Genomic DNA, 23,862 nt, shown 5'->3' with positions numbered 1-23,862 from the left:
AAACAGTCATTCTTTTCACAAAGAGGAGACTTTGATAGAGTATGACCCCACCAAGAATATGTGTGCATTAATGTCTTTCATAGAGATGGAAAGATCCTGAGATCCTTAAGAAAATTAATTTTGGGAGGGAATGGAAGTAGATTAAACATTATCACATGATTGTCCTGTCATTTAAATAGAAAGCAGTGATAAATGCTAATAAAAAAAGTCAGTGACCTTCTAGATTATTCTGTGGGAAAATCCAAGGCATTCTGAAGTTCACATTTGTCTTCCTTTTAGATTTGCTGGCCTGTGTCATAAGCCAAAGCAACTACTCCAGATTACGAAGGCTAGAAATTAACTTTAGGTTTCTAATCGCTGGATTTCAAATTTTATCAAGAAAATTATTATACTTCCTTTTTTCATCTTAAAAAAAAAAAAACTTATGCTAACTATGGGAGCAGAAACAGAAAACAATAAAGACCCTAAGACTCCTAAAGGAACAACCATAATTCAAGAATGAGAAATCATTTCATTCCCTGCCCCAATCTAACAAAAAAAACCCCACAAAAAACAGAAATCAATATCAAGGAAGGAATCACAAACTTTAACAAAAATACCAAGGAAAACTAACAAATGAGCAAAGATCTTGCTGTTGACAACTTAGATAAAGCTTAAGAAGGCACCGTCATTGTAAGAAAGAATCAGTTTTTCCTATTCTTCCTATGGTAATTTTGAATGCCAAAATAAGCTTGAAAAAAAGGAAAACAAAACAAGACAAAAAACAAACAGGGAAGCTCCAACAGTGGAAGGAGGATAACGCAAGTGACAAAAACATTAGGGCTTTTTTTCCTTTTGTCTTCAAATGTAGGTCAAATTCTGAAATCCTCTACCAAAAATAATTTCATGGAATGGTCCCACCTTTCAGTCACTCTTCGTCCTTAATCCAGCCAATTGGCCCAAGATCTGGGCCCCCTCACTTCCTGCTGTGCACACAGAAAATCCTCACTGATCCTGGCATGGGATGCTTCACTAATAGGCAAAGTCTAATTTTTATTTAATACTTTGTCAGAAACAGATACAGGTACCTGCCCAGGGGCAGTCACAGCCTTCAGGTTCTAGTAAAACAGACATGTGTTCAAATCCTGCCTCTTCAAGTGATCTCATACAAGCTATTCAATTCCTCTAAGTTTCCCATTTTCTTATCTATGAAGTGGGATAATAATGAGTGTCTATCTAGAGGTCCTGTGAAAACTAGATAAGATCTGATAGGTAATACTTGGTATATTTACTGAGACATCAGTGGTGGTGATGTGGGAAACAAAGGCAGAAGAACAATTATTAAATTTCCTTATACTTACAGCCATTGACAAGTCCTTGAAACAGGCAGAGTGACATTCCTCTAGAGACTCAACTGCCTTGATGTTGCCACTTTGGCAATCTTAATTGGGGGAACTTATAAGGTCCCAGGACCCTATAAGTCTCCTTTAACATATAAAAAATCCTTTGGAAATTTCCTTTATCTCTACGCCCCAAGATGCACGTTGGCAGTCCCAAGCATATGACCCACTGATATACATGTGAAGGGTCTCATGACTGAGTTTTTACTAAACAGTAATAAATGACCTTTACCTAACAATAGCTAGCCCCCTCAGAATCCTGAAAACCCTGCTTCCAAAATACCTGAGAGGCTTACACTATCCCTAACCCCCTCCCAACTTAAAAGTATATAATGATGCCACTCCTCATGACCCCAGTGCAGCTCTTCCTGCCCACAGGTCCTGTCCCCATGCTGTAATAGTCACCTTTTTGCACTAAAGACGTCTCAAGAATTCTACCTTGGCCATTGGCTTCGATCTCTAACATCTTTCCTACATCAGTTCCTTGGTCTCTGTTAACCATAATCATTATCAACATTGCAGGGCACAAACAGCACCTAATCAACTCACTTCCTACTGCAAGCCTCAAGCCCCACTCTGATAACTGTCTTCCAGTCACCTTCACAGTACAAAAAAACCTTCTGATAATTATTAACATAATTGTCTTGAAATCTAATCCTCTCAACTTTCATGAAAACTACAGAGATGGAGTGCAGATCTTTGGTTGCTAAGCTGGAGATGGGAGAGTGTTAGTACTAAGGGAGCAGCAGGAGGGAATTTTGGCAGGGGGTGGGGGGAGTGGGGAGATAATGAACTTGTCCTGCATTCTGACTGACACCATGGTTACAAAACTCAGTGCACTGGCCAAAATTCATGAAAGCCTATACCAAAAAGAATGAATTTTAGCATATGCAAATTTTAAAATAATTTTTTAATTGCAAAACAAAAAATCCAAACTTTTCTAACTAGAGAATCAACACAGTGACACACATAAACTTAAATGTCTAAGATATTATAACAGCAATATTCTATATATTATCCTATAACTAACATAAGTGAAATCCAATTTTAGTTACCAGTTCTGACATATTCAAGCACAAAATGTCAATACCATAATAACCAGGAGGCACTGCTTTTCTATAAGAGAAGCCAAGACTTTAGAAATGTACCTACACCAACATTAAATGAGCAGTACTCTCCATTTAGACCTCTACTTTGTTGCCTGATGGGTAGATTTCTTAGTGTGCATCCATTATTGTTTTCAACCTCCAAAAAGTAATATACAAATAGTAGGCTTTAAAGATTTAACACAGCTCAAAATAACTAGGCATGTATACATCAAGAGCTACAGCCCACTAAAAAGTCAATGAATGCATTTTGCATTTTTAAAAAGCCTTGACATGTTTCACTCAGAAAACATTAATCCATAAACTAACAAAGGCAAAGGTAAAAAAAATCCCAATACATACCCATTTTACCACTGTCAACTCCTGGTTTCAGTGTACATAGAAGGCATGGACACCAAATAATTGGACTTTTTTCCCAATGCAAATAAGCTGAAGAACAAAGCAGTGAAAAGGAGTACTGTGAAAATAAGAACAACCTCAAAGTCCTTCAACCAGTGAATGTATAAACAAATTACAGGGCATCTAGCAAGAGAATACTACCTAGCGATTAAAAAAAATGACTACTGATATTTCCAACAAAGAAGGCTCTCAATCATGAAAAGAAACCAGACTCTCAGGACTCCGACCAAAAAACAGCATGTACTGTAACATTCTTTTTAGATAAGCTGGGAAATGCAAACTTATCTACAGTGACATCTATCATGACAGAGAGCAAATGAGTGGTTGCCTGGAAGAGAGAGGGAAGAGGGATTATAAAACAGCAAAAGGAAATTTAGGCGATACGGATATGTTCATTTGGGGGAATGTACCTTGATTGTGGTGATGGTTTTACCTGTATATATGTCAAGCACAACAAACTACAAACTTTAAATATGTGCAGTTTACTATACGACAGTTACTGAAATAACATGGTGATATTCCTGGTTCAGCTCCACACCACCACAATAAAGTGACTATCACAATGACGTGAATCACATGAATTTTTGCTTCTCCAGTGCATATAAAAGCGATGTTTAAGACCAGGGACCTGGAGCAGCTCAGAGGCGGTGAATAATAGCTATGCAAGTCTGCAATAAAAAAAAAAAGGCCTCAAATAAGACTACTACATTGCAAAAAATGGGAAAGAAACAGAATGAAAAAAGTAAAAAGGTAAAAGAGGCAGAGTCTGAAGAATTTGTGGTGGAAAAAGTACTGGACCGACGTGTAGTGAATGGGAAGCATTTTATAACAATGGGTAAACCCGTGTTTCTGGGATGCTATCATTTTCAGTAACTTAAGAAATAAAATACTTAAGGGGTGCCTGGGTGGCTCAGTCAGGTAAGCGTTTGCCTTGGGCTCAGGTCATGATCCTGGGATTGAGCCCTGCGTCCGGCTCCCTGATCAGTGGGAGATCTGCTTCTCCCTCTCCCTCTGTGCTAAGTAAATAAATAAAATCTTTAAAAATAAAACAATTTTGAAAAAAGAAATAATTTAAAATTAAATTGAAATTTTTCCTGAAGCCCTAATTTTTCAAGTTTTGTAATTAATTGGACAATTAAAATATTATGTAAACAATTTAAATTGGGCAATTTAAAATAAGCCACATCAGAATACATACCCATATCTATAATCATATAAATGCAAGTTTATTTGCAAGATCCCTGAAAGGAAAATTTTATCGCCACCAACAACCTCCCCACTCAAATGACAAAACTAGACATTAGGTAAGCAAAACTTAAATGGACAAACTTAAATGGACATTTTAAGCTTCCTTCTAGTGAACCATTCCTTTTCAAGAAGTTGAAATCCCTGTGCTATACTGCCTAAAAGGTCATGATTCATGGAATAGCTAAGACTTTGTTCATGGAAACCTAATCATAATCAAATGGGTAGAGATACTGGCAATTTAGCACCTGCTAGAATAAATGGGTGGACAGACTTCTATAATCTGAATTCTTGGCCTGCATGTTTTTTTTTTATCCCAACTTATTCTTTTTTTTTTTTTTTTTTTAGATTTTATTTATTTATTTGAAAGAGAGAGTGAGAGAGAGAGCGCACACAGCTGGGGAAGGGGCAGAGGGAGAGGGAGAAGCAGACTCCTCTGCTGAGCAGGGAGCCTGATGTGGGGCCCGATCTGAGGGACTGAAGGATCATGACCTGAGCCCAGGGCAGATGCTTAACCACTGAGCTACCCAGGTGTCCCTACCCCAGCTTATTCCTGACATGTAGTCCCAATCTCCTCAGTATTTGAGTTACTGGTTCAGCAGAAACCAGGAAAAACAGTAACGTTGCAGTCAGAATGTTATCCAACTGTATATTGTTTACTTTATTGTAAATACTAGTAAACTGTGGTCAATAAAGTTTTACTTCCTTAAAAAAAATTATGTTTAAGTTTTACTATATAGTCTATTAAATGTGGCCCGGCATGATGTATTAAAAAAAAAAAATGTATATACCTTAATTAAAAAAACCTTATTGCTGGGGCGCCTGGGTGGCTCAGTCGTTAAAGCGTCTGCCTTCGGCTCAGGTCATCATCCCAGAGTTCTGGGATCGAGCCCCGCATCGGGCTCCCTGCTCCGCGGGAAGCCTGCTTCTCCCTCTCCCACTCCCTTTGCTTGTGTTCCTGCTCTCGTTGTCTCTCTCTCTCTGTCAAATAAATAAATAAAATCTTTAAAAAAAAAAAAAAGTTTAAAAAAAAAAAAAACCTTATTGCTAAAAAGTGTTAACCTTCCCCTGAGCTTTCAGCAAGCTGTAATCACTGATCACAGAGCACCATAACAAATACAATGAAAAAGTTTGAAATACTGTGAGAATTACCAAAATGTAACACAGAGACATGAAGCAAGCAAATGCTGTTAGAAAATGGCAACAAAAGACTTGCTCAGCACAGGATTGCCCTGAACCTTCAATATGTAAAAAAAAAAAAAAAAAAATCTGCAAAGCACAATAAAGCAAGATATGTCTATATTCCTCAATAAGGCTATTTAAAAAGAAAAAGACCATTTAAAAAAAATCTGTCTTCCTAGTACATTTAGACCACCTGCCTCTCTTCCCAACAGGTACATGTCCCAAAGTCATGGAACTGTAATACCTTTTCCCTTACTGATTTTCAGGAACAAAACTAATAACCCAAAGATTTAATTATAACAAAAAACGATTAATATGTACATAGCTGTGATCAAGCGCCAGGCATTGTTTTAAGCACTTTTCTTTTATTAACTTATTTAACCCTCATATCAACCCTATTTTACAGATGAAAAGATGGAAGCAGAGAGTTAAGTAATCTGTTCAAGGTCACACAGCTAGTATGTGGAGGAGCTAGGATTTGAACCCAGGGAATATGGCTCTGAAGTTTCCTTCCTTACCCACTGTGTTCTACTGGCACACACAATACAAGATACAGTATGTGAAAATCAAAAGCAATACATATTATACTTACACAAAACTTCAGTATTTGCTGCATTTTGAAAAACTCACATGAGGCTAAACAAAAAAACAACACAACCTTCATTCTTTTCCAAATTATTAGGTGGAAAAAGGACAACAAGAAAAGCTGGACAACTTACTGAGCACATAGAATAAATAAATGGCAAGCTGACTGGTTCCTGGGAAGCTGGTTCACTACATTTCCAGTCCAGTTCTCTCCAATGCTTTCAAATTCCTAATTATTTTAAGTAAATCTGTCTGGGATTTAAAAAATCTAAACACAGCATGTGAAAAACAGAAAAGTAATTTGCTGTTCTCTCAAACACCTTACTGGTTCCTAAATTCCATCCACAGGGTCTAAAACTCAGCAGATACTGGCCTGGAATATTTTTTTTTAAATGATTAGATTTCTCACTAGAGGAAGACAGAGGAGAGCAAGATGTCAGAAAAAACTTTGGTAAAGCACGGCCCAAGGTTTTCCAAGTCAATATTGAACTGCTGAACACATGTAGGCTTTTGAATTCAACTTGTAATAAATTAAAAGTAAAAATTTGCACAGAGGGAAAATATGCACACAGGTGTTGCTGTGACAACAGTTATATAATAATATACCAGACTGACAAATTCTCAATTTTTTAGAACACTAAATTGTTATCTTGACATCAAGTTGATGGATAAAAAGCACAAGAAAGGGGCACCTGGGTGGCTCACTCAGTTAAGTGACAGACTCTCGGTTTCAGCTCAGGTCATGATCTCAGGCTCCATAGCAGTGGAGCCCGACTTGGGGATCAATCTCTCCGTCTGCCCCTCCCTCCCACTGTCTCTTAAAAAAATAAATAAACAAAAGAAAAAAAAAAAAAAAGCCCAGGAAAACATGTCATATGCCCACCGCATGTAAAACAGGGAATAAACTGACAATATATTGTGAACTGTTTAAGAAACACAGGTTGAAAATAGGCATTCTGTATCTTTAGTTCAGGTCCTGAATTAATGCTCCTTGAATTTTAAGGTGTACTCCCTAGAAAAGATCCTGATTCAGTGGATCTTGAGATGGGATCTGAGACTAAAGTTTCTAAGAAGCTTCCAGGTGATGCTGGTCAGTAGACGGCACTCTGAGCGACCTAAGTAACTTGAATATTGGTCATAAAATTAGCCACCTGGCCTACAAATATGGTGGCATCTAGGACCCAAGAAATAAGTCTCAATACAACTTCTTCCTAGTACAGGGGAAAAAAAAAAAAAGGAAGGTGAGGAGATCAAGGAAGAAGCAAGGAGATACTTGTCATAATCCAACAGTGCTAAGAACCACAGAATACTGTTACCTGCCCCAAACTAGTAGCTGTTGAGGTCAGACAGAATGTAAACTCCAAGAAAGTAAGGGGTTGTTTTTTTGTTTGTTTGTTTTGGTTTGGTTTACTGCAGAATCCTTACGGGTTAGCATACATTAGGTACTCAATAAATGCAATGAATAGGGGCGACTGGGCAGCCCAATCGGTGAAGCCTCTGCCTTGGCTCAGGCCATGATGGGGGGCGGGGGGGGGGGCTGGGATTGAGCCCCTCATCTTGCTCCCTGCTCAGCAGGAAGCCTGCTTTTCTCTCTCCCACTCCCCCTGCTTGTGTTCCCTCTCTCGCTGTGTCTCTTTCTGTCAAATAAATAAATAAAATCTTTAAAAATAAATGCAATGAATAAATGAGTGACCAGGCAGTATATACCAACACAATCCATACTACCTCATAACCTAAAAATGTCTGAGAGGAGACTGTGTATTAGTGGTTGTGGGCAGCCACAGTTTGATGCAAATACCTGGCCCATTCATTGTACTCCATTTTCCCCCAAAACAAAAAATTCTCCAGACCAATACTTTCCACTTTTACGCCGTTTCCCACAGGCTTATGTTAACAACTCTTTAGCACTTTGAAAACAATGAAAAAAGGTGGAAGCACGGGGAAAAGAATTCAGAAAAGGCTAAAAAAAAAAAAAAAAAGAAAAAAACCCAAGGGGGGTTGGGAAAGAGATGGGCAAATAGTTCAGTTCAAGTGAAGGAACATCTTAGGCTGTCAGGAGTTCCACGTTCTTACCTATGATGGTGGCAGGGTTTGGGTTCGGGCTTTTATTAGTTTTTTACTGTCCACGGTCACTGGTGGAGTAGTACTTGGCTGAGGAGACTCAGACTAAACAGACAGCAGGCTCTCAAGCCCACCTTCAGATGCTTTGGGGATTCAAGCTTCGACCTTACTTCCCCTTTCCCAGGGTCTCCCCGTGCGTTGGGAAAACGCTGCCGCCGCCCAAACACAAAATGATCTGAGCGGCCTCACCGTCGGCTTGAAGCCAAAACCAGAACTTAAGATGGCGGGGAAACACTGAGTGAAGGGCCGGCACAGCGCAAGAAATCTACCCCAAAGAAAAATGACCTCCGCCCATTTTTCAAGGAGGGCCCAAAACAAAAATGGCGACAAGGCGGCCATTCAGACGCTAGGAACGCCGCGAATATGATTGGCAGGTAACGAATCACGGTTACCCATAGTGCTAGACGACGGAGGCGATCGAGAGAAAAGAAAACTAAAACCCAACGTTTCTGTGGTGCAGAGCACCTTGATACCGGAAAATTACTAGCGCAAGAATCAGGTTATAAAAAAGTCGGAAAGCAAAGGTGGCTCTCACAATGCTGGATAAACTTTGAAATAGCGATACATATAACTTCCTTTATAATTCTTCTGAATGCTACAGAAAAATAAAAATTTTGTCCTCGAACTAAGAAGCAGGATGGAGAGATAGTGCCAAAATTACCCACTTTGTGAAGCTAAAGAGTTGGAGGACTCCCGACCTTCCCAAATGCCCCCATCGGAAAGACTGTGGGTAAAACCTCTGAAAGCGACCAGGACCAGCTCTCACTGAGCATGTCCACTTTCCAACCCGATCCAGGGACGTTGGGGTGAGCCATTCCTTTTTTCCTGGTTTTGGAGGCAGACGTAAAAGAGGGCGGGGAACTGGCGCCAAACAACAAATCAGGCGCCTTGTGATTGGTCAAATCTGGGAGGCCCGCGTGTTGTGGGGAACCGTTGACTACCTTGTCATTCATTCAATAATAGCTCTTAAGCGCGGGCCATAAGGCAGATACTGTGCCCTAACACGTCCGTTTGATGTTATTTAAATTCTTCAGTTTCAACTCATTTGCTGAGACTGAGGCTGAATAAGCTCCGCCCCCGGCTCTTACGGGTCTCCGGCAAAGCCTTTCCGGACTGAGAACCTCACTAAAACCCGGAAAAGCGGATTCTCAGCAGCGCCGGCGCCAACCATAGCGCTGCGCATGCTCTGTCTCCAAGCTTCGAGCGCAGGTTGGCAGGACCGGCTGCGGCGGCTGCGTGCGGCTCGGCCTATGGGGCTAGCTGGTGGCGGCGGCCTAGGGAGACTCAGCGGCTGGTGGGCAGGTGAGAGCGCTAGAACCTCAGGTAGAAAAACCTGCTTTCTGCCTGGCCGAAGAGAAGGGAGGCGGGCTTGTTGGTGCCCCCTGCCCCCTCTCAGAAAGGTCACTGGTGTCTTCGTTGAAGGATATTTGGGGGCGGGGACAAGGAGGAGGCTGGCTCCTTAGAAAACTAAAGACCTACCCTTAACGTAGCCCTAGGCAGTAGATGCTTGCTGAGGGAAGGAATGTGGATGGCTAGGAGGTTTTCCAGTAGTGTGGGTACAGTTCCCGGTGTAGACCCTCCCCCCTCTCCCATCTGCGCGGCCACACCGTGGAGGAGATGGAAAAGGTGTTCCAGTGAAAGCACCGATTTCACCTGCGCTGCCACCTGCTAGCTGGAACCTGTGATTCGTCAGTTACTCTTTCGCAGGGAGAGGGCACTGTATGCCTGTGTCTGTCTGGGGGGTGAGGGCCACTTTCTGACGTGGAACTGGACGTCAGAACTATTGTACAGCATGGCTGGTGCCCACCGTGTGAAAGCAGAAGCAGGACTCACAGGACTTTTGACATTATGGGGATGGAAATCCTTTTGAGATGAAAACCTCCTGGGTCATACTCATCTTTTCCCCGAATAGGAGCATGCCCAAATACTGTTGCTGTTACAGAGGCACTCAATTCTGGCAGTTTCAGTCATTCACTAACCTTGTCAATTTATATTTATATTCATATATATATTTTGTGACACTGTGCAGAGTTAGCAGATACAGCAGTGACCAAGACAGATACAGTCCCTGACCACATGAAGCTTATATTCTAGTGATGGGAGAAGACACAATAAACAAGTACACTGATAATGAACAAGATGTTTCCAGATTATCCTAGGTTGGGGACTCTTAAGGAGGAGATTTGTGGGCAGGACATTTATTAGCAAGGACTCTTTTGGATCTTACCAAGGAATAAAGGAAGCAGGAATTGGCAGATAGAAAAAATTAAGCTGCAGTGCAGTCCCAAGGGAACTCTGGTGTTGGTTTGTCCCCTCAGAGGTGTCCCAAGTTGGAGGGAAGAGCCAGGCCTTTATACATGGGCAGTCGTTGGATGGCTGTTGTCCTGAAAAGACGGTGAGACCTCTGCTGTTTTCAGCCAGGTCAGTCCTGGAAGGGGACTGACAACTGAGGGCTGTCTCAGCAGTCCCAAGAGCTGGGGGAATAAGCCTTTCATTCTTAAAGGGGATCAAGGTGGCACATCACAGCATTCACCACAACAGTAGGGCTTTGAAGGTAATGGTAGGATGTGTTAGGGAATAATGGGTGTGGGAGAGGGAACAAACTTTAGACTGGGTGCTCAGAGAAAGGCTCTCTGGGTAGGTGACATCTGAACTAAGAGCTGAAGCACAAGAATGAGCCACCCTGTGTAAGACAAGGGGAGGAAGATGCTCCACTTTTTGCTATGCACTGAGAATATAAGGGAGAAACAAAACAAATGGCTGCTACCTTCTGTTACAGTGGGTGGCTGTTACTGGTTTTTATACATACTGACTCCCTACTATAACTAAAGATGGATACATAAAAATAGATGGAGACTAACAGGAAGATAGAGGAGAAACTGAGAAGTCCAGAAGTTTTGAAAAATTAGTCAACTTGGTAAAGACTTTTAATCTCTACAGTGTTTTTTGGGTTTTTTTGGTCGCATACAGCATTTAATCATGTTTTATTTGGATTTTGCCTTTTTCTTCTAAGCTTATATTCTCTTTGAGGACAGGAACCATGCCTTATTCATCTTAGTTGTCCCACCACACCCACCCCAGCCCCCACCCAGCCTAATGTCCCGCTAGCAGCTAATAGACACTAAGTGTAAACATTTGGATAGAACGAACATATTTGAAGTGAAAATTGATAAACCGTAAGTGATAGAAACACTGTTTTGGGATCTGTCTTTACGATATCCCTCAGTTTTATATAACCCAATATTAGATGATAATACACAATTGCTTTGGTCAGACAGGAATCTCCAGAGGTGCCTATTTCTGTTAATTTGTATTAAAGATAATATACTTCCAATAGTAATAGTTGCCATATATTGAGTGCTTCCCCCATACTAGACACTGTCCTAAGCAATAAATACATAAGTATATATGTGGTGAGCTTCATAACATAGCTGATATTACAAATTATTAAATTGGAGACAGAAGAGAAGAGATTTGCCCAAAATTATAATTAATTTTTGGTGGTTAGAATTGGATTCCCATCATTACTTAATGCCTCTGCTGTTAAGTAACAAACGTATCTGGGGCTCCTGGGTGGCTCAGTGGGTTAAGTGCCTGGCTCGTGGTTTCGGCTCAGGTTGTGATCTCAGGGTCATGAAATCGAGCTTCCCATCGGGCTCTGCGCCCAGCACAGAGTCTGCTTAAGACTCTGTCTCCCTCTACCCCTCCCCCCACGCTCGCTATCTCTCTCTCCCTCTCTCAAAATAAATAAATCTTTAAAAAAAAAGTAACCAACATTTCTGAAAATAGAGCCCACTAGGACTCTATTAACTGTTATCAAAGAAATAAATCACTCACCCTGTTTTTGCTGCTTTGCTCTGAGTTTTCCTGTTTCCTTCACAATTAGCTTTCCTGGCTCTCACTGGTAGGAGTTTACCTCTCCTATAACATCCTGGAATCATTACAGATCCACCCCCTCCCCACAATCAAAATAACCCTAGAGATCTCAAGCTCTTACATGAGAATCGGGTTATTTTTGTTCACTTCTAGACTAACTGAAACTGCCCAGAGAAACGGGCCTCCTTTATGGGGACCACTTCCCTTAGTCTGGGCAGGTATTCCAGTCCTCTCCTCTTCTTGCTATACTTTAGATTGGCTCTATTCCTTTTGAAATAACCAAAACAAGAGTAATAGCTAATAATCACTGAGTCCAGACAACCAGGTACTGTGCTAACTTCACAACAACCTTGTGATATGGAAGTCATTATTACGCTCATTTTACAGATGATGAAACTGAGGTATAGTGCATGAGGTTAAGGGACTCATCCAAAGTCACAGCTAGTTGTGAAGTGCTGAGGTGGAGATTGAAAGCTCAGGCAGTAGGATTCCACAGTTCATCCCCTTAATCACACTACACAACAGTGCATTCTTACTAAGATGATTTGCTCTGCTTTACCTTCTGAAAACTGGTAACCGGGAACTAGATCCTGGTGGGCCTCTTGTGCTGTACTAAGAAATTTAGATTTCACCTTCTAATCAAAAATATCACGAACAGCTTCTAAGCAGAGCGTAAACAATCAGATTTGGTTTTTTGCAAGATGGCTGTTAAGTGGGTAGAGTATATTTAGTGAAGAGCAAACTAGAGCAGTGGTTCTCTAACTTGAAAAACACAGATTACTGGACCCCACCTTAGAGTTTCTGACTTGGTAGGTCAGAGGCAGCCCAAGAATTTGTATTTCTCATAAGTTGATGATGCTAATGCTACTGGTAAGGGGACCACACTTTGAGAGCCACTGGATTATAAGCAAGGATGTCATGTGAAGTGATGAGGGTCTGGACTGTGACTGTGGGGAGAGGTTATTTGAGATTGTCATGTCAAATGGCAGGGCTGGGGTACTGATTTGATGAGGAATACAAGGAAAAGGGCAGAGACCACTATATCCAGACTTGAAAGGCTTGGTAGGTAATGCTTTTTTTTTTTTTTTTTTTTTAACTGAAACAGTTAATGGAGGTAGAACAGCAGTTTGGGAATAAAAGAGGATTCATATGTATATGAAATGAGTTTAGACTGTTTGTGGGTACAGGTAGAGGTGAACAGTGGCAGTTGGATATGTGGGTTGAAGGTGCAGCCGTCATTAATGGATGTGCTGTAGCAGAAGCTTTGGATGTGAATGAGACCACCCAGGGAACGAACACAGGAAGAGACGACCAAGGACAGATCTTTGATAAGGGTGAGTAGGTGGATGGAAACTGAGGGGCCATTAAAGGAGACTGACAAGGAACAGACCAGAGAGTCCCAAATACTTAAGGGAGTTTCAGGAACACATCAAAATGCTTGAGAGAGCAAGTAAGGGGAGAGATTGGTGATCTTCACAGTCAGAGCAGTTTCCATGGAGAGTAGAACAAAAGCAGATTAGTTGAGTTTGAAAATGGAAGTGGGAAGTGACTCTAGGAAAAGATTCATTATTTGAAAGGAATCTGATTGTATAGTAGCTGGAAGGGAGACTGGGAAAGGGCAGTTGCTTTAGGAAACTTGTTTTGGTTCTTTTCAATGGGGAAAAATGGTCAGGTTTTGTGGAGGAAGAAGACCCATTATAAGTGGGAGGTGGGAGATGTAAGAGAAGGAGAGTGGAGTTAGAACCCTGCAGAGACAGCAGGGAAGGAGGTTAAGATGAGAGCTGAGATGGAGCAGTTTTCACATGTGAGACAGGAAGTTACGGGTGCTACTACCCAATAGCCACAATTTCTTCTGGACATTTGGTTAGCTACAGAAACAGAGGTGAAGAGTAAAATAGAGCTCTTGAAAATGATGAAGATAGAAATCACCTTTTTAGGGATTCAGAGCTAACTAGGGCTACATAGTCACTGCTATAGCACTAAGAGGCCAATTAACTGTACATTTAATCTGGAACAAGCTGGCTTTCAGCATGATACCCACTCCCCTTCCCCCATAAACCTGAGCATCAAATGGCAGCCAGGTGTAAAAACAGAAAGGGAATGGAAAGGTTGTAGTGTTGTTTTACAGAGTTTATACTTAAATTAAGTATACTTAAAAGAGAATGCATGAATGCATTTAAGTATAAACTCTGTAAAACAACACTACAACCTTTCTGATAAGCACAGCCTGCAGTAAGCTGATTTTCTCTTCCTCATTAGCCCCTAATCACTCATGCACTGTTCACATTTTGGACTGTCGACAATTAGTAAAGTTCCCATACAAAACTTGTGATGCTTTCAGTATATTATTTATTCATAAAGACGTTGAATTCACGGTAATGGGAGAGGTAGCAGAGACCATAAAATACTTATACATAACTATGTTGACCTTCACTGTGTTCTTGACTACTCCTGACCAGCTGTGCTGTCAGCACTATAGCTACTGGGTGTAGGTCAAGGCGACCTTGAGGGAGGGGAGGGAACTGTGGTAGGATTTTGCAGATGGAAACTTTAGAACTCAGGTATGATCCATGCAGTTAATCAAGAGCCGACAGTACTGTATTTGATGTGTGTGTTTTTACAAGATGTAAGTTCAGCAAAACTGTTATTTTAGGTGATACAGATAGAAAAGGGGAAAAAAGGAAACTGATGGTCTTTCTAGTCTTTACCAGTCAGTTGAATAAGCATGAAGACAGTACACAGTCCTTCTAATGTGTACACAAAAAATGCCAACATTTGAACTGCCGTATTAAAAACTGAGGATATTTTTAGCGTCAGAGATTGGAGTTCAGAAATGAAGAATTCTCGAATATCTAAGCCAACATTGTCATAAAAGAAAAGGCATTATACAGCTTCAGTAAACTTCATCACGTAATCACAGTCACAAGATCTGGGCTAATTGTGTAATATTCTGTCTAATGTCCTCTTCACATTTATTTATTTATTTATTTTTTTAAGATTTTATTTATTTATTCATGAGAGACAGAGGGAGAGAGAGAAGGAGAAGCAGAGGGAGAAGCAGGCTCCCAAGGAGCAGGGAACCCGATGTGGGACTCGATCCCAGGACCCTGGGATCGTGACCTGAGCCGAAGGCAGACGCTTAACCATCTGAGCCACCCAGGCGCCCTGTCCTCTTCACATTTAAATTACATTCAGTGGAAGTCTATAAAAATTACTATTTTTCAAATACTTTTAGCAGAGCAGTACTGAAAACCTGAGAGAAGAATCTACCTTACACTGTGTCCAAAAGACCAGCAGATGGCGCCCAGCAAGCCCAGTAGGCAAAATGATAACCTTTTACAGAATATTTCCTGTATCCAGGTTGTTGTAGGCCTAATTTAGTAATGGCCAGTAACAAAACTTGATGATTTTAATTGACATGATGCTACACAGAAAGAGTAAACTGATAGCTAGAGCTAGGCTGTTTAGGATTTTGTAGGAAGCTTAATTGCCTTCTGTCCTTTGCCTTACTGTCCAGTTCTGTCACCTAGAAACCTTCATTTAGCTTGGAATGTAACAAGCTACAACAAGCCTGTGAGAGGCTTTAGTGGTAGAAATTGAAGAGATAATAATTTCTGTAATACAAATAAGGGGGAGGGAAAGTTGCTACTTTAGATACAGTAATGCCTTGACTTTAAACAATATTTGTGGTCTGAAGTAATATATCTCAGTGTTTTCCTTTCTTGGCCTTTATAGGTACTCAGAAGATTACAGTATTTTATTAAGGTGGAGATATAGCAAGTTTCTCCCCATTCTGTTCATTAACTCTTGCTCTTCATTCTGTACTAAGAACTGAGCTGAAGAAAACTAAACTAAAATTAGTGCAGCTAATCTCAACTATTAGTAGGTCACAGATGTGTATTTGGAGGATACAGACTCTAATTTTGGACAAGTTGACACAAGACCACTGTTAACCTCTTACATACCTGACATGAGAATCAGAAGAACATGCCAGGCTTAATGCATTAGGATAGTTGACCTCAGTGACTCTTACAGGTGTGCATGATGCACTCAGAATGTTCTTCTCATCCATCATCATGCACTGGAAATTCTGATTAACTCTGCTGCCAAAACTGGGTCACTAATTCTTGACTTTCGAAAATAGCCTAAAAGAGTACCAGCCAAGACTTGTAGGACTCCAAAAATCCAAGCTGAGTACCACAATTAACTGACGATAATCTTGGAATCAATCTATTAGTGTTTCCTCATTTATAAAGTGGCCTCATAAAACTGCTATGAAAACAAAATGAGATAAAAAATATGGAACCTTTGGAATAATTCAAGATACCTATTTTTGAAAGGAGAGTATATGAAAGCATAATCTGTGTTAAGATTGCCTCTAAACAGGGATGCCTGGGTGGCTCAGTTGGTTGAGCATCTGCCTTCAGCTGGGGTCATAATCCCAGGGTCCTGGGATCAAGTCCCATATCAGGCTCCTTGCTTAGCAGGGAGCCTGCTTCTCCCTCTGCCTGTCACTCCCCCTTCTTGTGCACACTCTCTCTCTGACAAATAAATAAAATCTTTAAAAAAAAAAAAAAAGATTGCCTCTAAACATATTTTAAACTTAACATAAGAAGGCATTTCAATGAATAAAACTATAAATGCTGTTTTACTTGACCTAAACTTAGTAATTTTATTTCTCTTCCTTTCTCTCATCTTTCCAAGAGTCCCATACCTTCTTTGTTTGTTTAGGAGTGCGTTTAAAGAAGATTCAGAAAAGATAAGAAAAAGGCAGTTGCAGGTACCAAAGGGTATGGGTAAGGAGAAGGAAAAATCATTCTGCTCTTGTTTCTGTTGCGGCTTTACTCCAAGCAAAATTGAAAAGCTCAATAAATAAACAGCAAGGACTAACTTCTTTTTAGCGATCAACCTGTTACTGCTCATCAAATCTGATCATTTTGAGTGCCTTCTTGTTTTGTTTCAGACTCAGAAATTTCTGGTGTCAGTAAAATAGTTCCATCGCACTTGGACTGATTTGCTAAGTGTTTTAAGGGAAGGACCATCTCAAGATAAGTTGTATTTAGCCTAATTTCCCATTTCCCAAATTGAATCTCCGTATCCCTTCTGCTCAGCACCATGAACCTTTGTAAAAGTCAAGGTTTTAAAAACCTCATAAGTTCATTTGGAAAATAAATTAAGAAATCTGGTAATTCTTTATATTATCCTGAGAAGCAGCATATAGGGACTGTAAACAAGGACTCTGGAATATTTACAAGAATATTTGTTGCCATAACATATTTAGCAATAAATTTAACATTGAATAAATCTCAAATGTCTATCAGAGATCTATCAAATTAGCTTATCTCCATATAATCAAAAACTATGCAGCTATCAGAAATGATAAGATTTATATTCTTGGGGGAAGAAAAGATTATAAAACAGCATATAAATTGTCATCACATTTTTGTTAAAACCAAAAAGATGACAGACGTTTTTAGCTTTCTTTTCCTTATTTCTATATTTTCTAACTTTGAAAAACAAGTCTATATTATATTAGAAATGGCAGGATGATAATTTTCATTTTGAAAAAAAAAAATCCCTCAAAAGAATTGAGAAGGGAAAAGGTGTTAAAATTGTATCCCCAAAACATGTTTGATTGTATTTTAAAGCTCCACAAGAAGATATGAACAAAATAAGGAACACATTACCTCACTACCACATGGAATGTCAAATTTCAAAACTATGTTGTCTTTTTCTTAAAACTAATGAGACTTATTTAGTAAAGTTTAATGTGTCTTGTCTTGGGAAGTTGGTTGTTCAGGCAATTGGATACATGTGATGTGCTGGAAAGCTATTAAATGAAAGAAATGAAGGAGGTTAAAGTTACTGTACCATTTTAAAAGATTGCTAGTTCCATCCGGCTTGGTGGTGATGGACTGTTATATATACAGTGTGGTAATGTTTTTATTTGGATTAAATGTGAGAACTCTGAAAGTATCTTATATAGTAAAAAGCCCTAATCATCCTGATCCTGATCATTTTCCAAGCATCTCAGAGTACAACAGAATAATCGTTGGAAAATAGTTACCTGCCTCTCACTCCCATTAGCCAAATCAGTATATGAGGTATGGAGAATTTGAGGAAATGGGGACATGTAGGTGTCGCATAAATATTAAAGCAATTAATCATTAGATCAGTCTACATCATTTACTAACCAGGAAGTCTGTTACTGGACCTCAGTGATAATGGCCAAAAATGAGTTTTCAACCAAAACAGATAATAATTCCCAGATTTGTCTAAGCCTAAATGTAGAAAAAGATGCATAGTTCCTTAAGTAATCCTAATGGAAATGAATAACAGACTGTTAAACACAATGTAAATAAAATGGAATGCCTCCTTTGTCCTTAACCCTTGGATGACCCAAAGAGTCATTAAGTGTAAGCTAACTTGATGCTAATCCATAACTCTTCCCAAAGTAGGTTCACGGTACATCACATCACATACTATGTTCTACATGGAGAGAATATTCTGTACAACACTTTCCCAAACATTGCTGTTATATAGTTTAATTTGTTCTGCGTTTTAGTTATTGAGTTCTTCATCCCAGCTTTATTATTTTATTCTTTTATACAAACAATTCTCTTTTCTATAAGCTGTTTCCCGGAAGTTTATAATTCAGGAAAAAGCTGACAAATACTGAATTGTGTTAGTGATCATGGAGAAGTAAACTGTGAATAGAAGAGATGCCATCCAGGGGGCGCCTGGGTGGTTCAGTCGTTGGGCATCTGCCTTCGGCTCAGGTCATGAGCCCAGGGTCCTGGGATCGAGCCCCACGTCGGGCTCTCTGCTCTGCAGGAAGCCTGCTTCTCCCTCTCCCTCTCCCTCTCCCCCTGCTTGTGTTCCCTCTCTCGCTGTGTCTCTCTCTATCAAATAAATAAAATCTTTAAAAAAAAAAGAGAGAGATGCCATCCATTAAAAGTAATGTGACTTGATAACCTCATGTTGAGAGTGTCAAAGGTGTTGGAGTCACCTTAGGTATTGATGAGACTAGATATGAACGACAGTATCTTCAAAACCTTTAATTGAAGGTATTTGTGGACAAAAATGTCACATCAGTCAACACAAGCCAGTTAACTGGTATAGCCTCTGTCCTTTCTCTCTATGAAGTAATCCTTACTATAATTCTTCCTTCATTACTCCCAAATCACCCAGGGTTTTATCGTATACTCAAATCTCAAAGGCATTTTGTACGGTGGGCTTCACAATGAAAGTTAATGATACAGTTAATTGTGATCGACTTTCTCCAAAGATAAAACATAAGTATGTCCATAAAAGGTACAGTCCCTAAAGGTTGCAAAAAGTCATAGGATACAAGAGCACTTTAGAATAGGAAAAAGGCGGGACACCTGAGTGTCTCACTCAGTTAGGTGTCTGCATTCACCGGGATTGAGTCCTGCCTCGGGCTCCCTGCTCAGCGGGGAGTCCGCTTCTCCCTCTCCCACTCCTTCTGCTTATGTGAGCTCTGACAAATAAAATCTTAAAAAAAAAAAAAAAAATAGAACAGGAAAAAGGCAAAAATACTTTCAGTTACAAAGTAGGCCATTGTTTTTTTCCATCTAGTAGTTCAAGTTTTACAACAAAGTCCTTACAAAACGTGAATTTGGACAGTGGGAGAAATGGTTTCTAATGTTGGAAATGATATATGTACATAGGCGTAACTCTAAGCTTCCTGTTTATTTTTTTTTTAAAGATTTACTTATTTTAAAAAGAACACGTGAGAGCGGGGGTGGTTAGAAGGAGGGAGAGAGAGAATCCCAAGCAGACTCCCCACTGAGCAGGGAGCCCTATACAGGGCTGATCTCACAACCCTGAGATCATGACCTGAGCGGAAATCAAGAGACAGGTGCTCAGCTGACTGAACCACCCATGTGCCCCCTTTTATTTTTTTTTAACATTTGGGTAAATTTTAATCATGTACATACACAAAGCCATATGATATTTTGATTGATTGATTGATTTTGACATAGTGTTCCATGATTCATTGTTTGCCTACAACACTCAGTGCTCCATTAAATACGTGCCCTCTTTAATACCCATCACCAGGCTAACCCATCCCCCCACCCCCGTCCCCTCTAGAACCCTCAGTTTCTCATACACATGGAACACTGAGATGGTTAAGGTGTTAAGTTTAACTCATTAGCAGTGGATTTTAATCTTGACTTAAAAGGGAAAGAATGGCGCCTGGGTGGCTCAGTTGGTTGGGCGACTGCCTTTGGCTCGGGTCATGATCCTGGAGTCCCGGGATCGAGTCCCACATCGGGCTCCCCGCTCAGCGGGGAGTCTGCTTCTCCCTCTGACCCTCCCCCCTCTCATGTGCTCTCTCTCTCTCTCTTATTCTCTCAAATAAATAAATAAAATCTTTAAAAAAAAGGGAAAGAATAAGTAAAAGTTCTGTTCAGACATTTTGCTAGTGGCATTCATACAAAATTATTGTAACATAATGGATTGCATGATACTGAAACTCATATATATGCTATTGAACCTAATTCTTAGTATATTCCATAGATGATGGAGCAGTATTTATTGTCTTTCTGTGCTCAGAAAGGAACTTTGAAAGTGGGCCCATTCATACCATCACAAGTCTATAAGCTAATCACTAAAGCCTAATAAGCGTCCCTTAAATTAAAAAGTATATAATTAGTCTTTAGAGGTTGTCCAGACTTGAGTTCCCAAACCCAACAGATCATCAAAAACAGACTTCTTGGACCACATCCCATGCATTCCAGACCAAAGACAGAGGAAAGGAATCTTTTTTAATACAACCTAGCTTTGTAACTACAGGCAGGTTACTAGCCCCAATTTCTCTATGTAAACTGGGTAGAGAGTAAACCCTGTAGGGTAGAGTCTGCGGGAAGCCTGCTTCTCCCTCTTCCACTCCCCCTGCTTGTGTTCCCTCTCTCGCTGTGTCTCTCTCTGTCAAATAAATAAATAAAATTTTTAGGGAAAAAAAAAGTAAGTGTAAACACTAAAATCCTGTGCATCAGGACATAAATAGAAATGGCATTAATTCATCCTAACTCAGAGTCCATGCCAGTATTCACCTGTTAAAATTGGAATCCATGCATGCCTGTCCCAATCTCAGTTGAAACACCATCACTTAACATGTCAGAATGCAGAATCTCAATTCTTATTGCATATTTAAGGATTACCATTTGATTCTTCTGTTAAAATTCTGACTAAATATATTTTTTAAATCTAATTTTACTGTGGCTCAGAGAATATATAATTAATTATATAAAGAAAATAATATCTATGCATGAGCATTTCCAAAGATTTATATAGCTTTCTAGCGGGTGATGTGGCCCCTTTAACAATCTTTAAAGGTTTGTATTGTTTTATAAGTTTCTGAAGCCTGACTTTTTGCTCTCCCTTTGAGCCTACAACATATCCCTTTTTGATAATGAATATCACACTATATTGCACCCAAAAATGTTTAATAGTCCACTTTTATTAGAGTGCAATATTTTACTTGTGGCAGTTCATAGATGTAACTTGAGGGAGTTGTTTTGTTCTTATCATCTTTACCTGTTGGCCTTTTCCTAGGTGCACTGATGCTGAAGTACTATGAGCTTTCAGAACTTCTGGAGAAACTACAAAGTTCTGATTGTTATGGTACCTTTAGTTGGGTTCATACATTTGGGATGGCACAGAATCAAGAGCAGCCCTGTTTTCCAAATGCCTAATAAGGACAATGTTTCTGCACCAGATAGTCCAGCACTTGAATGTCCTGAGAAGAATCACATCGAAGGGAAATAGCAGGCTTGGAATCTTCAGGTAAGTTCAGTTTAATCTGGTTAACCAAATGGTATTGTATGTTACAACAATGGGAAATATAATCTTTAAAAAAGTATAGGGGCACCTGGGTGGCTCAAGTCGATTAAGCATCTGCCTTCAGCTCAGGTCATGATCCCAGCATCCTGGGACTGAGTCCCGCATCAGGCTCCTTGCTCAGCAGGGAGCCTGCTTCTTACTCAGCCTGTTGCTCCCCCTGCTTGTGCTTGCAGGCTCTCTCTCCCTCTGACAAATAAATAAATAAATCTCTTTTTTAAAAAAATTAAAAATTAGAACCCTGGCAAGAAAAAGCTGAAGTTGGTAAGTTACCTGTTGTTTTTATTCTGACCCACTGACATAATATTATTCTGCAGTTGCTTCTAAAAAAGTTTGTTCCTTAGAGACCTTTGACAGCTGCCTCGCAGAGTCATTTGGATGAAAGGAGGACAGTCCATTACTTGTCCTGTCCTTTTCATTAACAATGTCACCAGGATCATGAGTGTGTCCAAAAGAGCAGTTGTCTACCTGCCATAAATCCGTCTCAGAGCATACAAATCTATAACTTGCAAAAGTTCTCTCCTTTGTTATTATTGTTCTGTTTCTTTCCAAGGCAAATAAAACTAATTGTATTCCATCTTTAGTATCTTTTTTTAAGTATCTAATTTTTTTAAATTTTATTTATTTGCGAGAGAGCGAGCGAGCATAAGCAGGGGGAGGGGCAGAGAATATTCCAGCAGACTCCCCACTGAGCGAGGAGCCCAGTGCTGAGTGCAGTCCCAGGACCCCGGGATCATGACTTGAGCCGAAGGCAGACGCAACCAACTGAGCCACCCAGGCGCCCCTAGTATTTAATATTTTACCTTCAAAATAATCTTACTTTTGAGAGTCACTGAAATAAGAGAATATAGTTACATCCTTCAGGATTATAATCCCTTAACTATAATTCCAAAATCCAAAAGTTCTAAAATCCAAAAGATTTTGTCATAACTCCTTTGGTAGCAGAACTTGACCTTAATACATGAGGCAGTTTGCAGCCTATTCCACTCAATATGAATATTTAGTTTCACTGCACAAATACTGTTGTGTTTGGCTAATGGGTGCTAGACACTATATTATTTTTCTAAAATCCCAGAAATTCTGAATTATGAAACTCATCTGCCCCCAGACAGAAAACTGTGACCCTATAATTGTGGAGCATTTTCTACCTTAATATACCATTTTGACCTTGTGGTGAGTAATAATATGCTTTAAATTTTGGCATAAGGCGGTCAGTTTAGGGCCTGCTTCTTACAGAAGGAAGACCTCAGTAAGATTTTCCTCATTCTTAAGAGGTCTATGATTTTGATTTATGATAAAATTATAATTTCTGATTACATTATTTAAAATCAAGATTTTATTTTTAAAAGCTCTTAAAGAGAAAGGGAAGAGCATGGCTTAAAGTATTAGACAATTATTTAATAATAAAAAGCCAGACAGTAAAATATCAGAAGCTTAATAACATAAAAGAGTAACCTTAAGACATTCTGTGTAAGATTTGTGTTTATAAAGGGAGTTTTAGTGCACATGAGCAGAGAGTTAAGGAGTTTATTAGATGCTTGATTTTAGCTTTTCTAGACTAATGAGATCGTTAGAATGCGTGTGTGTGTGTGTGTGTGTGTGTCTCTGTAGAGAGAGGGAGAGAGAATACATATATAGTGCAATATATATATATATATATATATATATATAGTGTGTGGGTATATTACTTATGACATCATTTTTTTCCTTTAATTCTTCTCGTAAGAGTTTGGGGCTCTGCTATAGCCAAACTTTGAAAAAAAAGGGAAGTAGTTTCTCCTCCTGTGAAAAGAAATACAAGGAATATTATTGAGGTATTCCTAGAGAAAAAGTAAAATTGAGAAAAGAAAGCATCTTTCTAAAACACTAAGGTAAAAATAGAGATTTTGGATGTCAGTGCTGCAGTATTAAGAAGTCTTAAGTGACCAACGCTGCCAATCAAGCAGAAACAGATATTAGAACAACTCTGGGGTGAGCAAATGTTAAAACCAGATTTAGAGTGAGTTAAACACTGATTCTATCAAAAGAATGTACTGTTATTTGTCCCTTACTATTTTTTTAAGTTTTACTTTTTTTAAAGCTTTATTTATTTATTTTAGAGA

The 23,862-nt window shown here is 39.6% G+C and overlaps 2 protein-coding genes across 12 annotated transcripts in view; one reads left to right on the top strand and one right to left on the bottom strand.

Annotated features, from left to right (window-relative positions):
• SLX4IP (SLX4 interacting protein) overlaps positions 1-8,800 on the bottom strand; it is a 189,727-nt gene extending 180,927 nt beyond the window's left edge. For 3 of the 8 annotated variants that reach the window (XM_025876003.2, XM_025876006.2, XM_073878395.1), the window contains exons 1-2: positions 7,970-8,395; positions 2,828-2,914 (exon numbers count right to left, since the gene is read on the bottom strand). The gene's annotated coding sequence lies outside the window, so the exon portion shown is untranslated. Of the gene's footprint in view, positions 1-2,827; positions 2,915-7,969; positions 8,396-8,682 lie in introns of those variants that run through there. The other 5 variants (XM_025876005.2, XM_073878397.1, XM_025876004.2 and 2 more) reach the window with 3 other exon arrangements.
• LOC141370233 (uncharacterized) lies at positions 8,634-21,706 on the top strand. 4 transcript variants are annotated; one of them, XM_073878401.1, is made up of 2 exons: positions 8,634-8,823; positions 21,476-21,706. In XM_073878401.1, exon 2 carries the CDS (start codon positions 21,497-21,499, stop codon positions 21,686-21,688), a length of 192 nt encoding a protein of 63 aa, XP_073734502.1. In that variant the 5' UTR covers positions 8,634-8,823; positions 21,476-21,496; the 3' UTR covers positions 21,689-21,706. The 4 variants fall into 4 exon arrangements, with proteins under 4 accessions (XP_073734502.1, XP_073734499.1, XP_073734500.1 ...); XM_073878398.1 differs by lacking the exon at positions 8,634-8,823 and adding an exon at positions 9,167-9,319; XM_073878399.1 differs by lacking the exon at positions 8,634-8,823 and adding an exon at positions 10,810-10,934.
• The last annotated feature ends 2,156 nt before the right edge of the window (positions 21,707-23,862 follow it).

The sequence above is a fragment of the Callorhinus ursinus genome, unplaced genomic scaffold (genome assembly GCF_003265705.2).
Source record: "Callorhinus ursinus isolate GAN/ISIS: 27379988/994484 unplaced genomic scaffold, GSC_fseal_2.0 scaffold29, whole genome shotgun sequence".
NCBI lineage: Eukaryota > Metazoa > Chordata > Mammalia > Carnivora > Otariidae > Callorhinus > Callorhinus ursinus.
Note: the sequence above shows the minus strand (reverse complement) of the source record. Positions and strands in the feature narration are given on the sequence as shown.

Coding starts and splice junctions, on each gene's coding strand:
- LOC141370233 (XM_073878401.1), top strand. CDS start 21,497: ATGAGCTTTCAGAACTTCTGGAGAAACTACAAAGTTCTGATTGTTATG.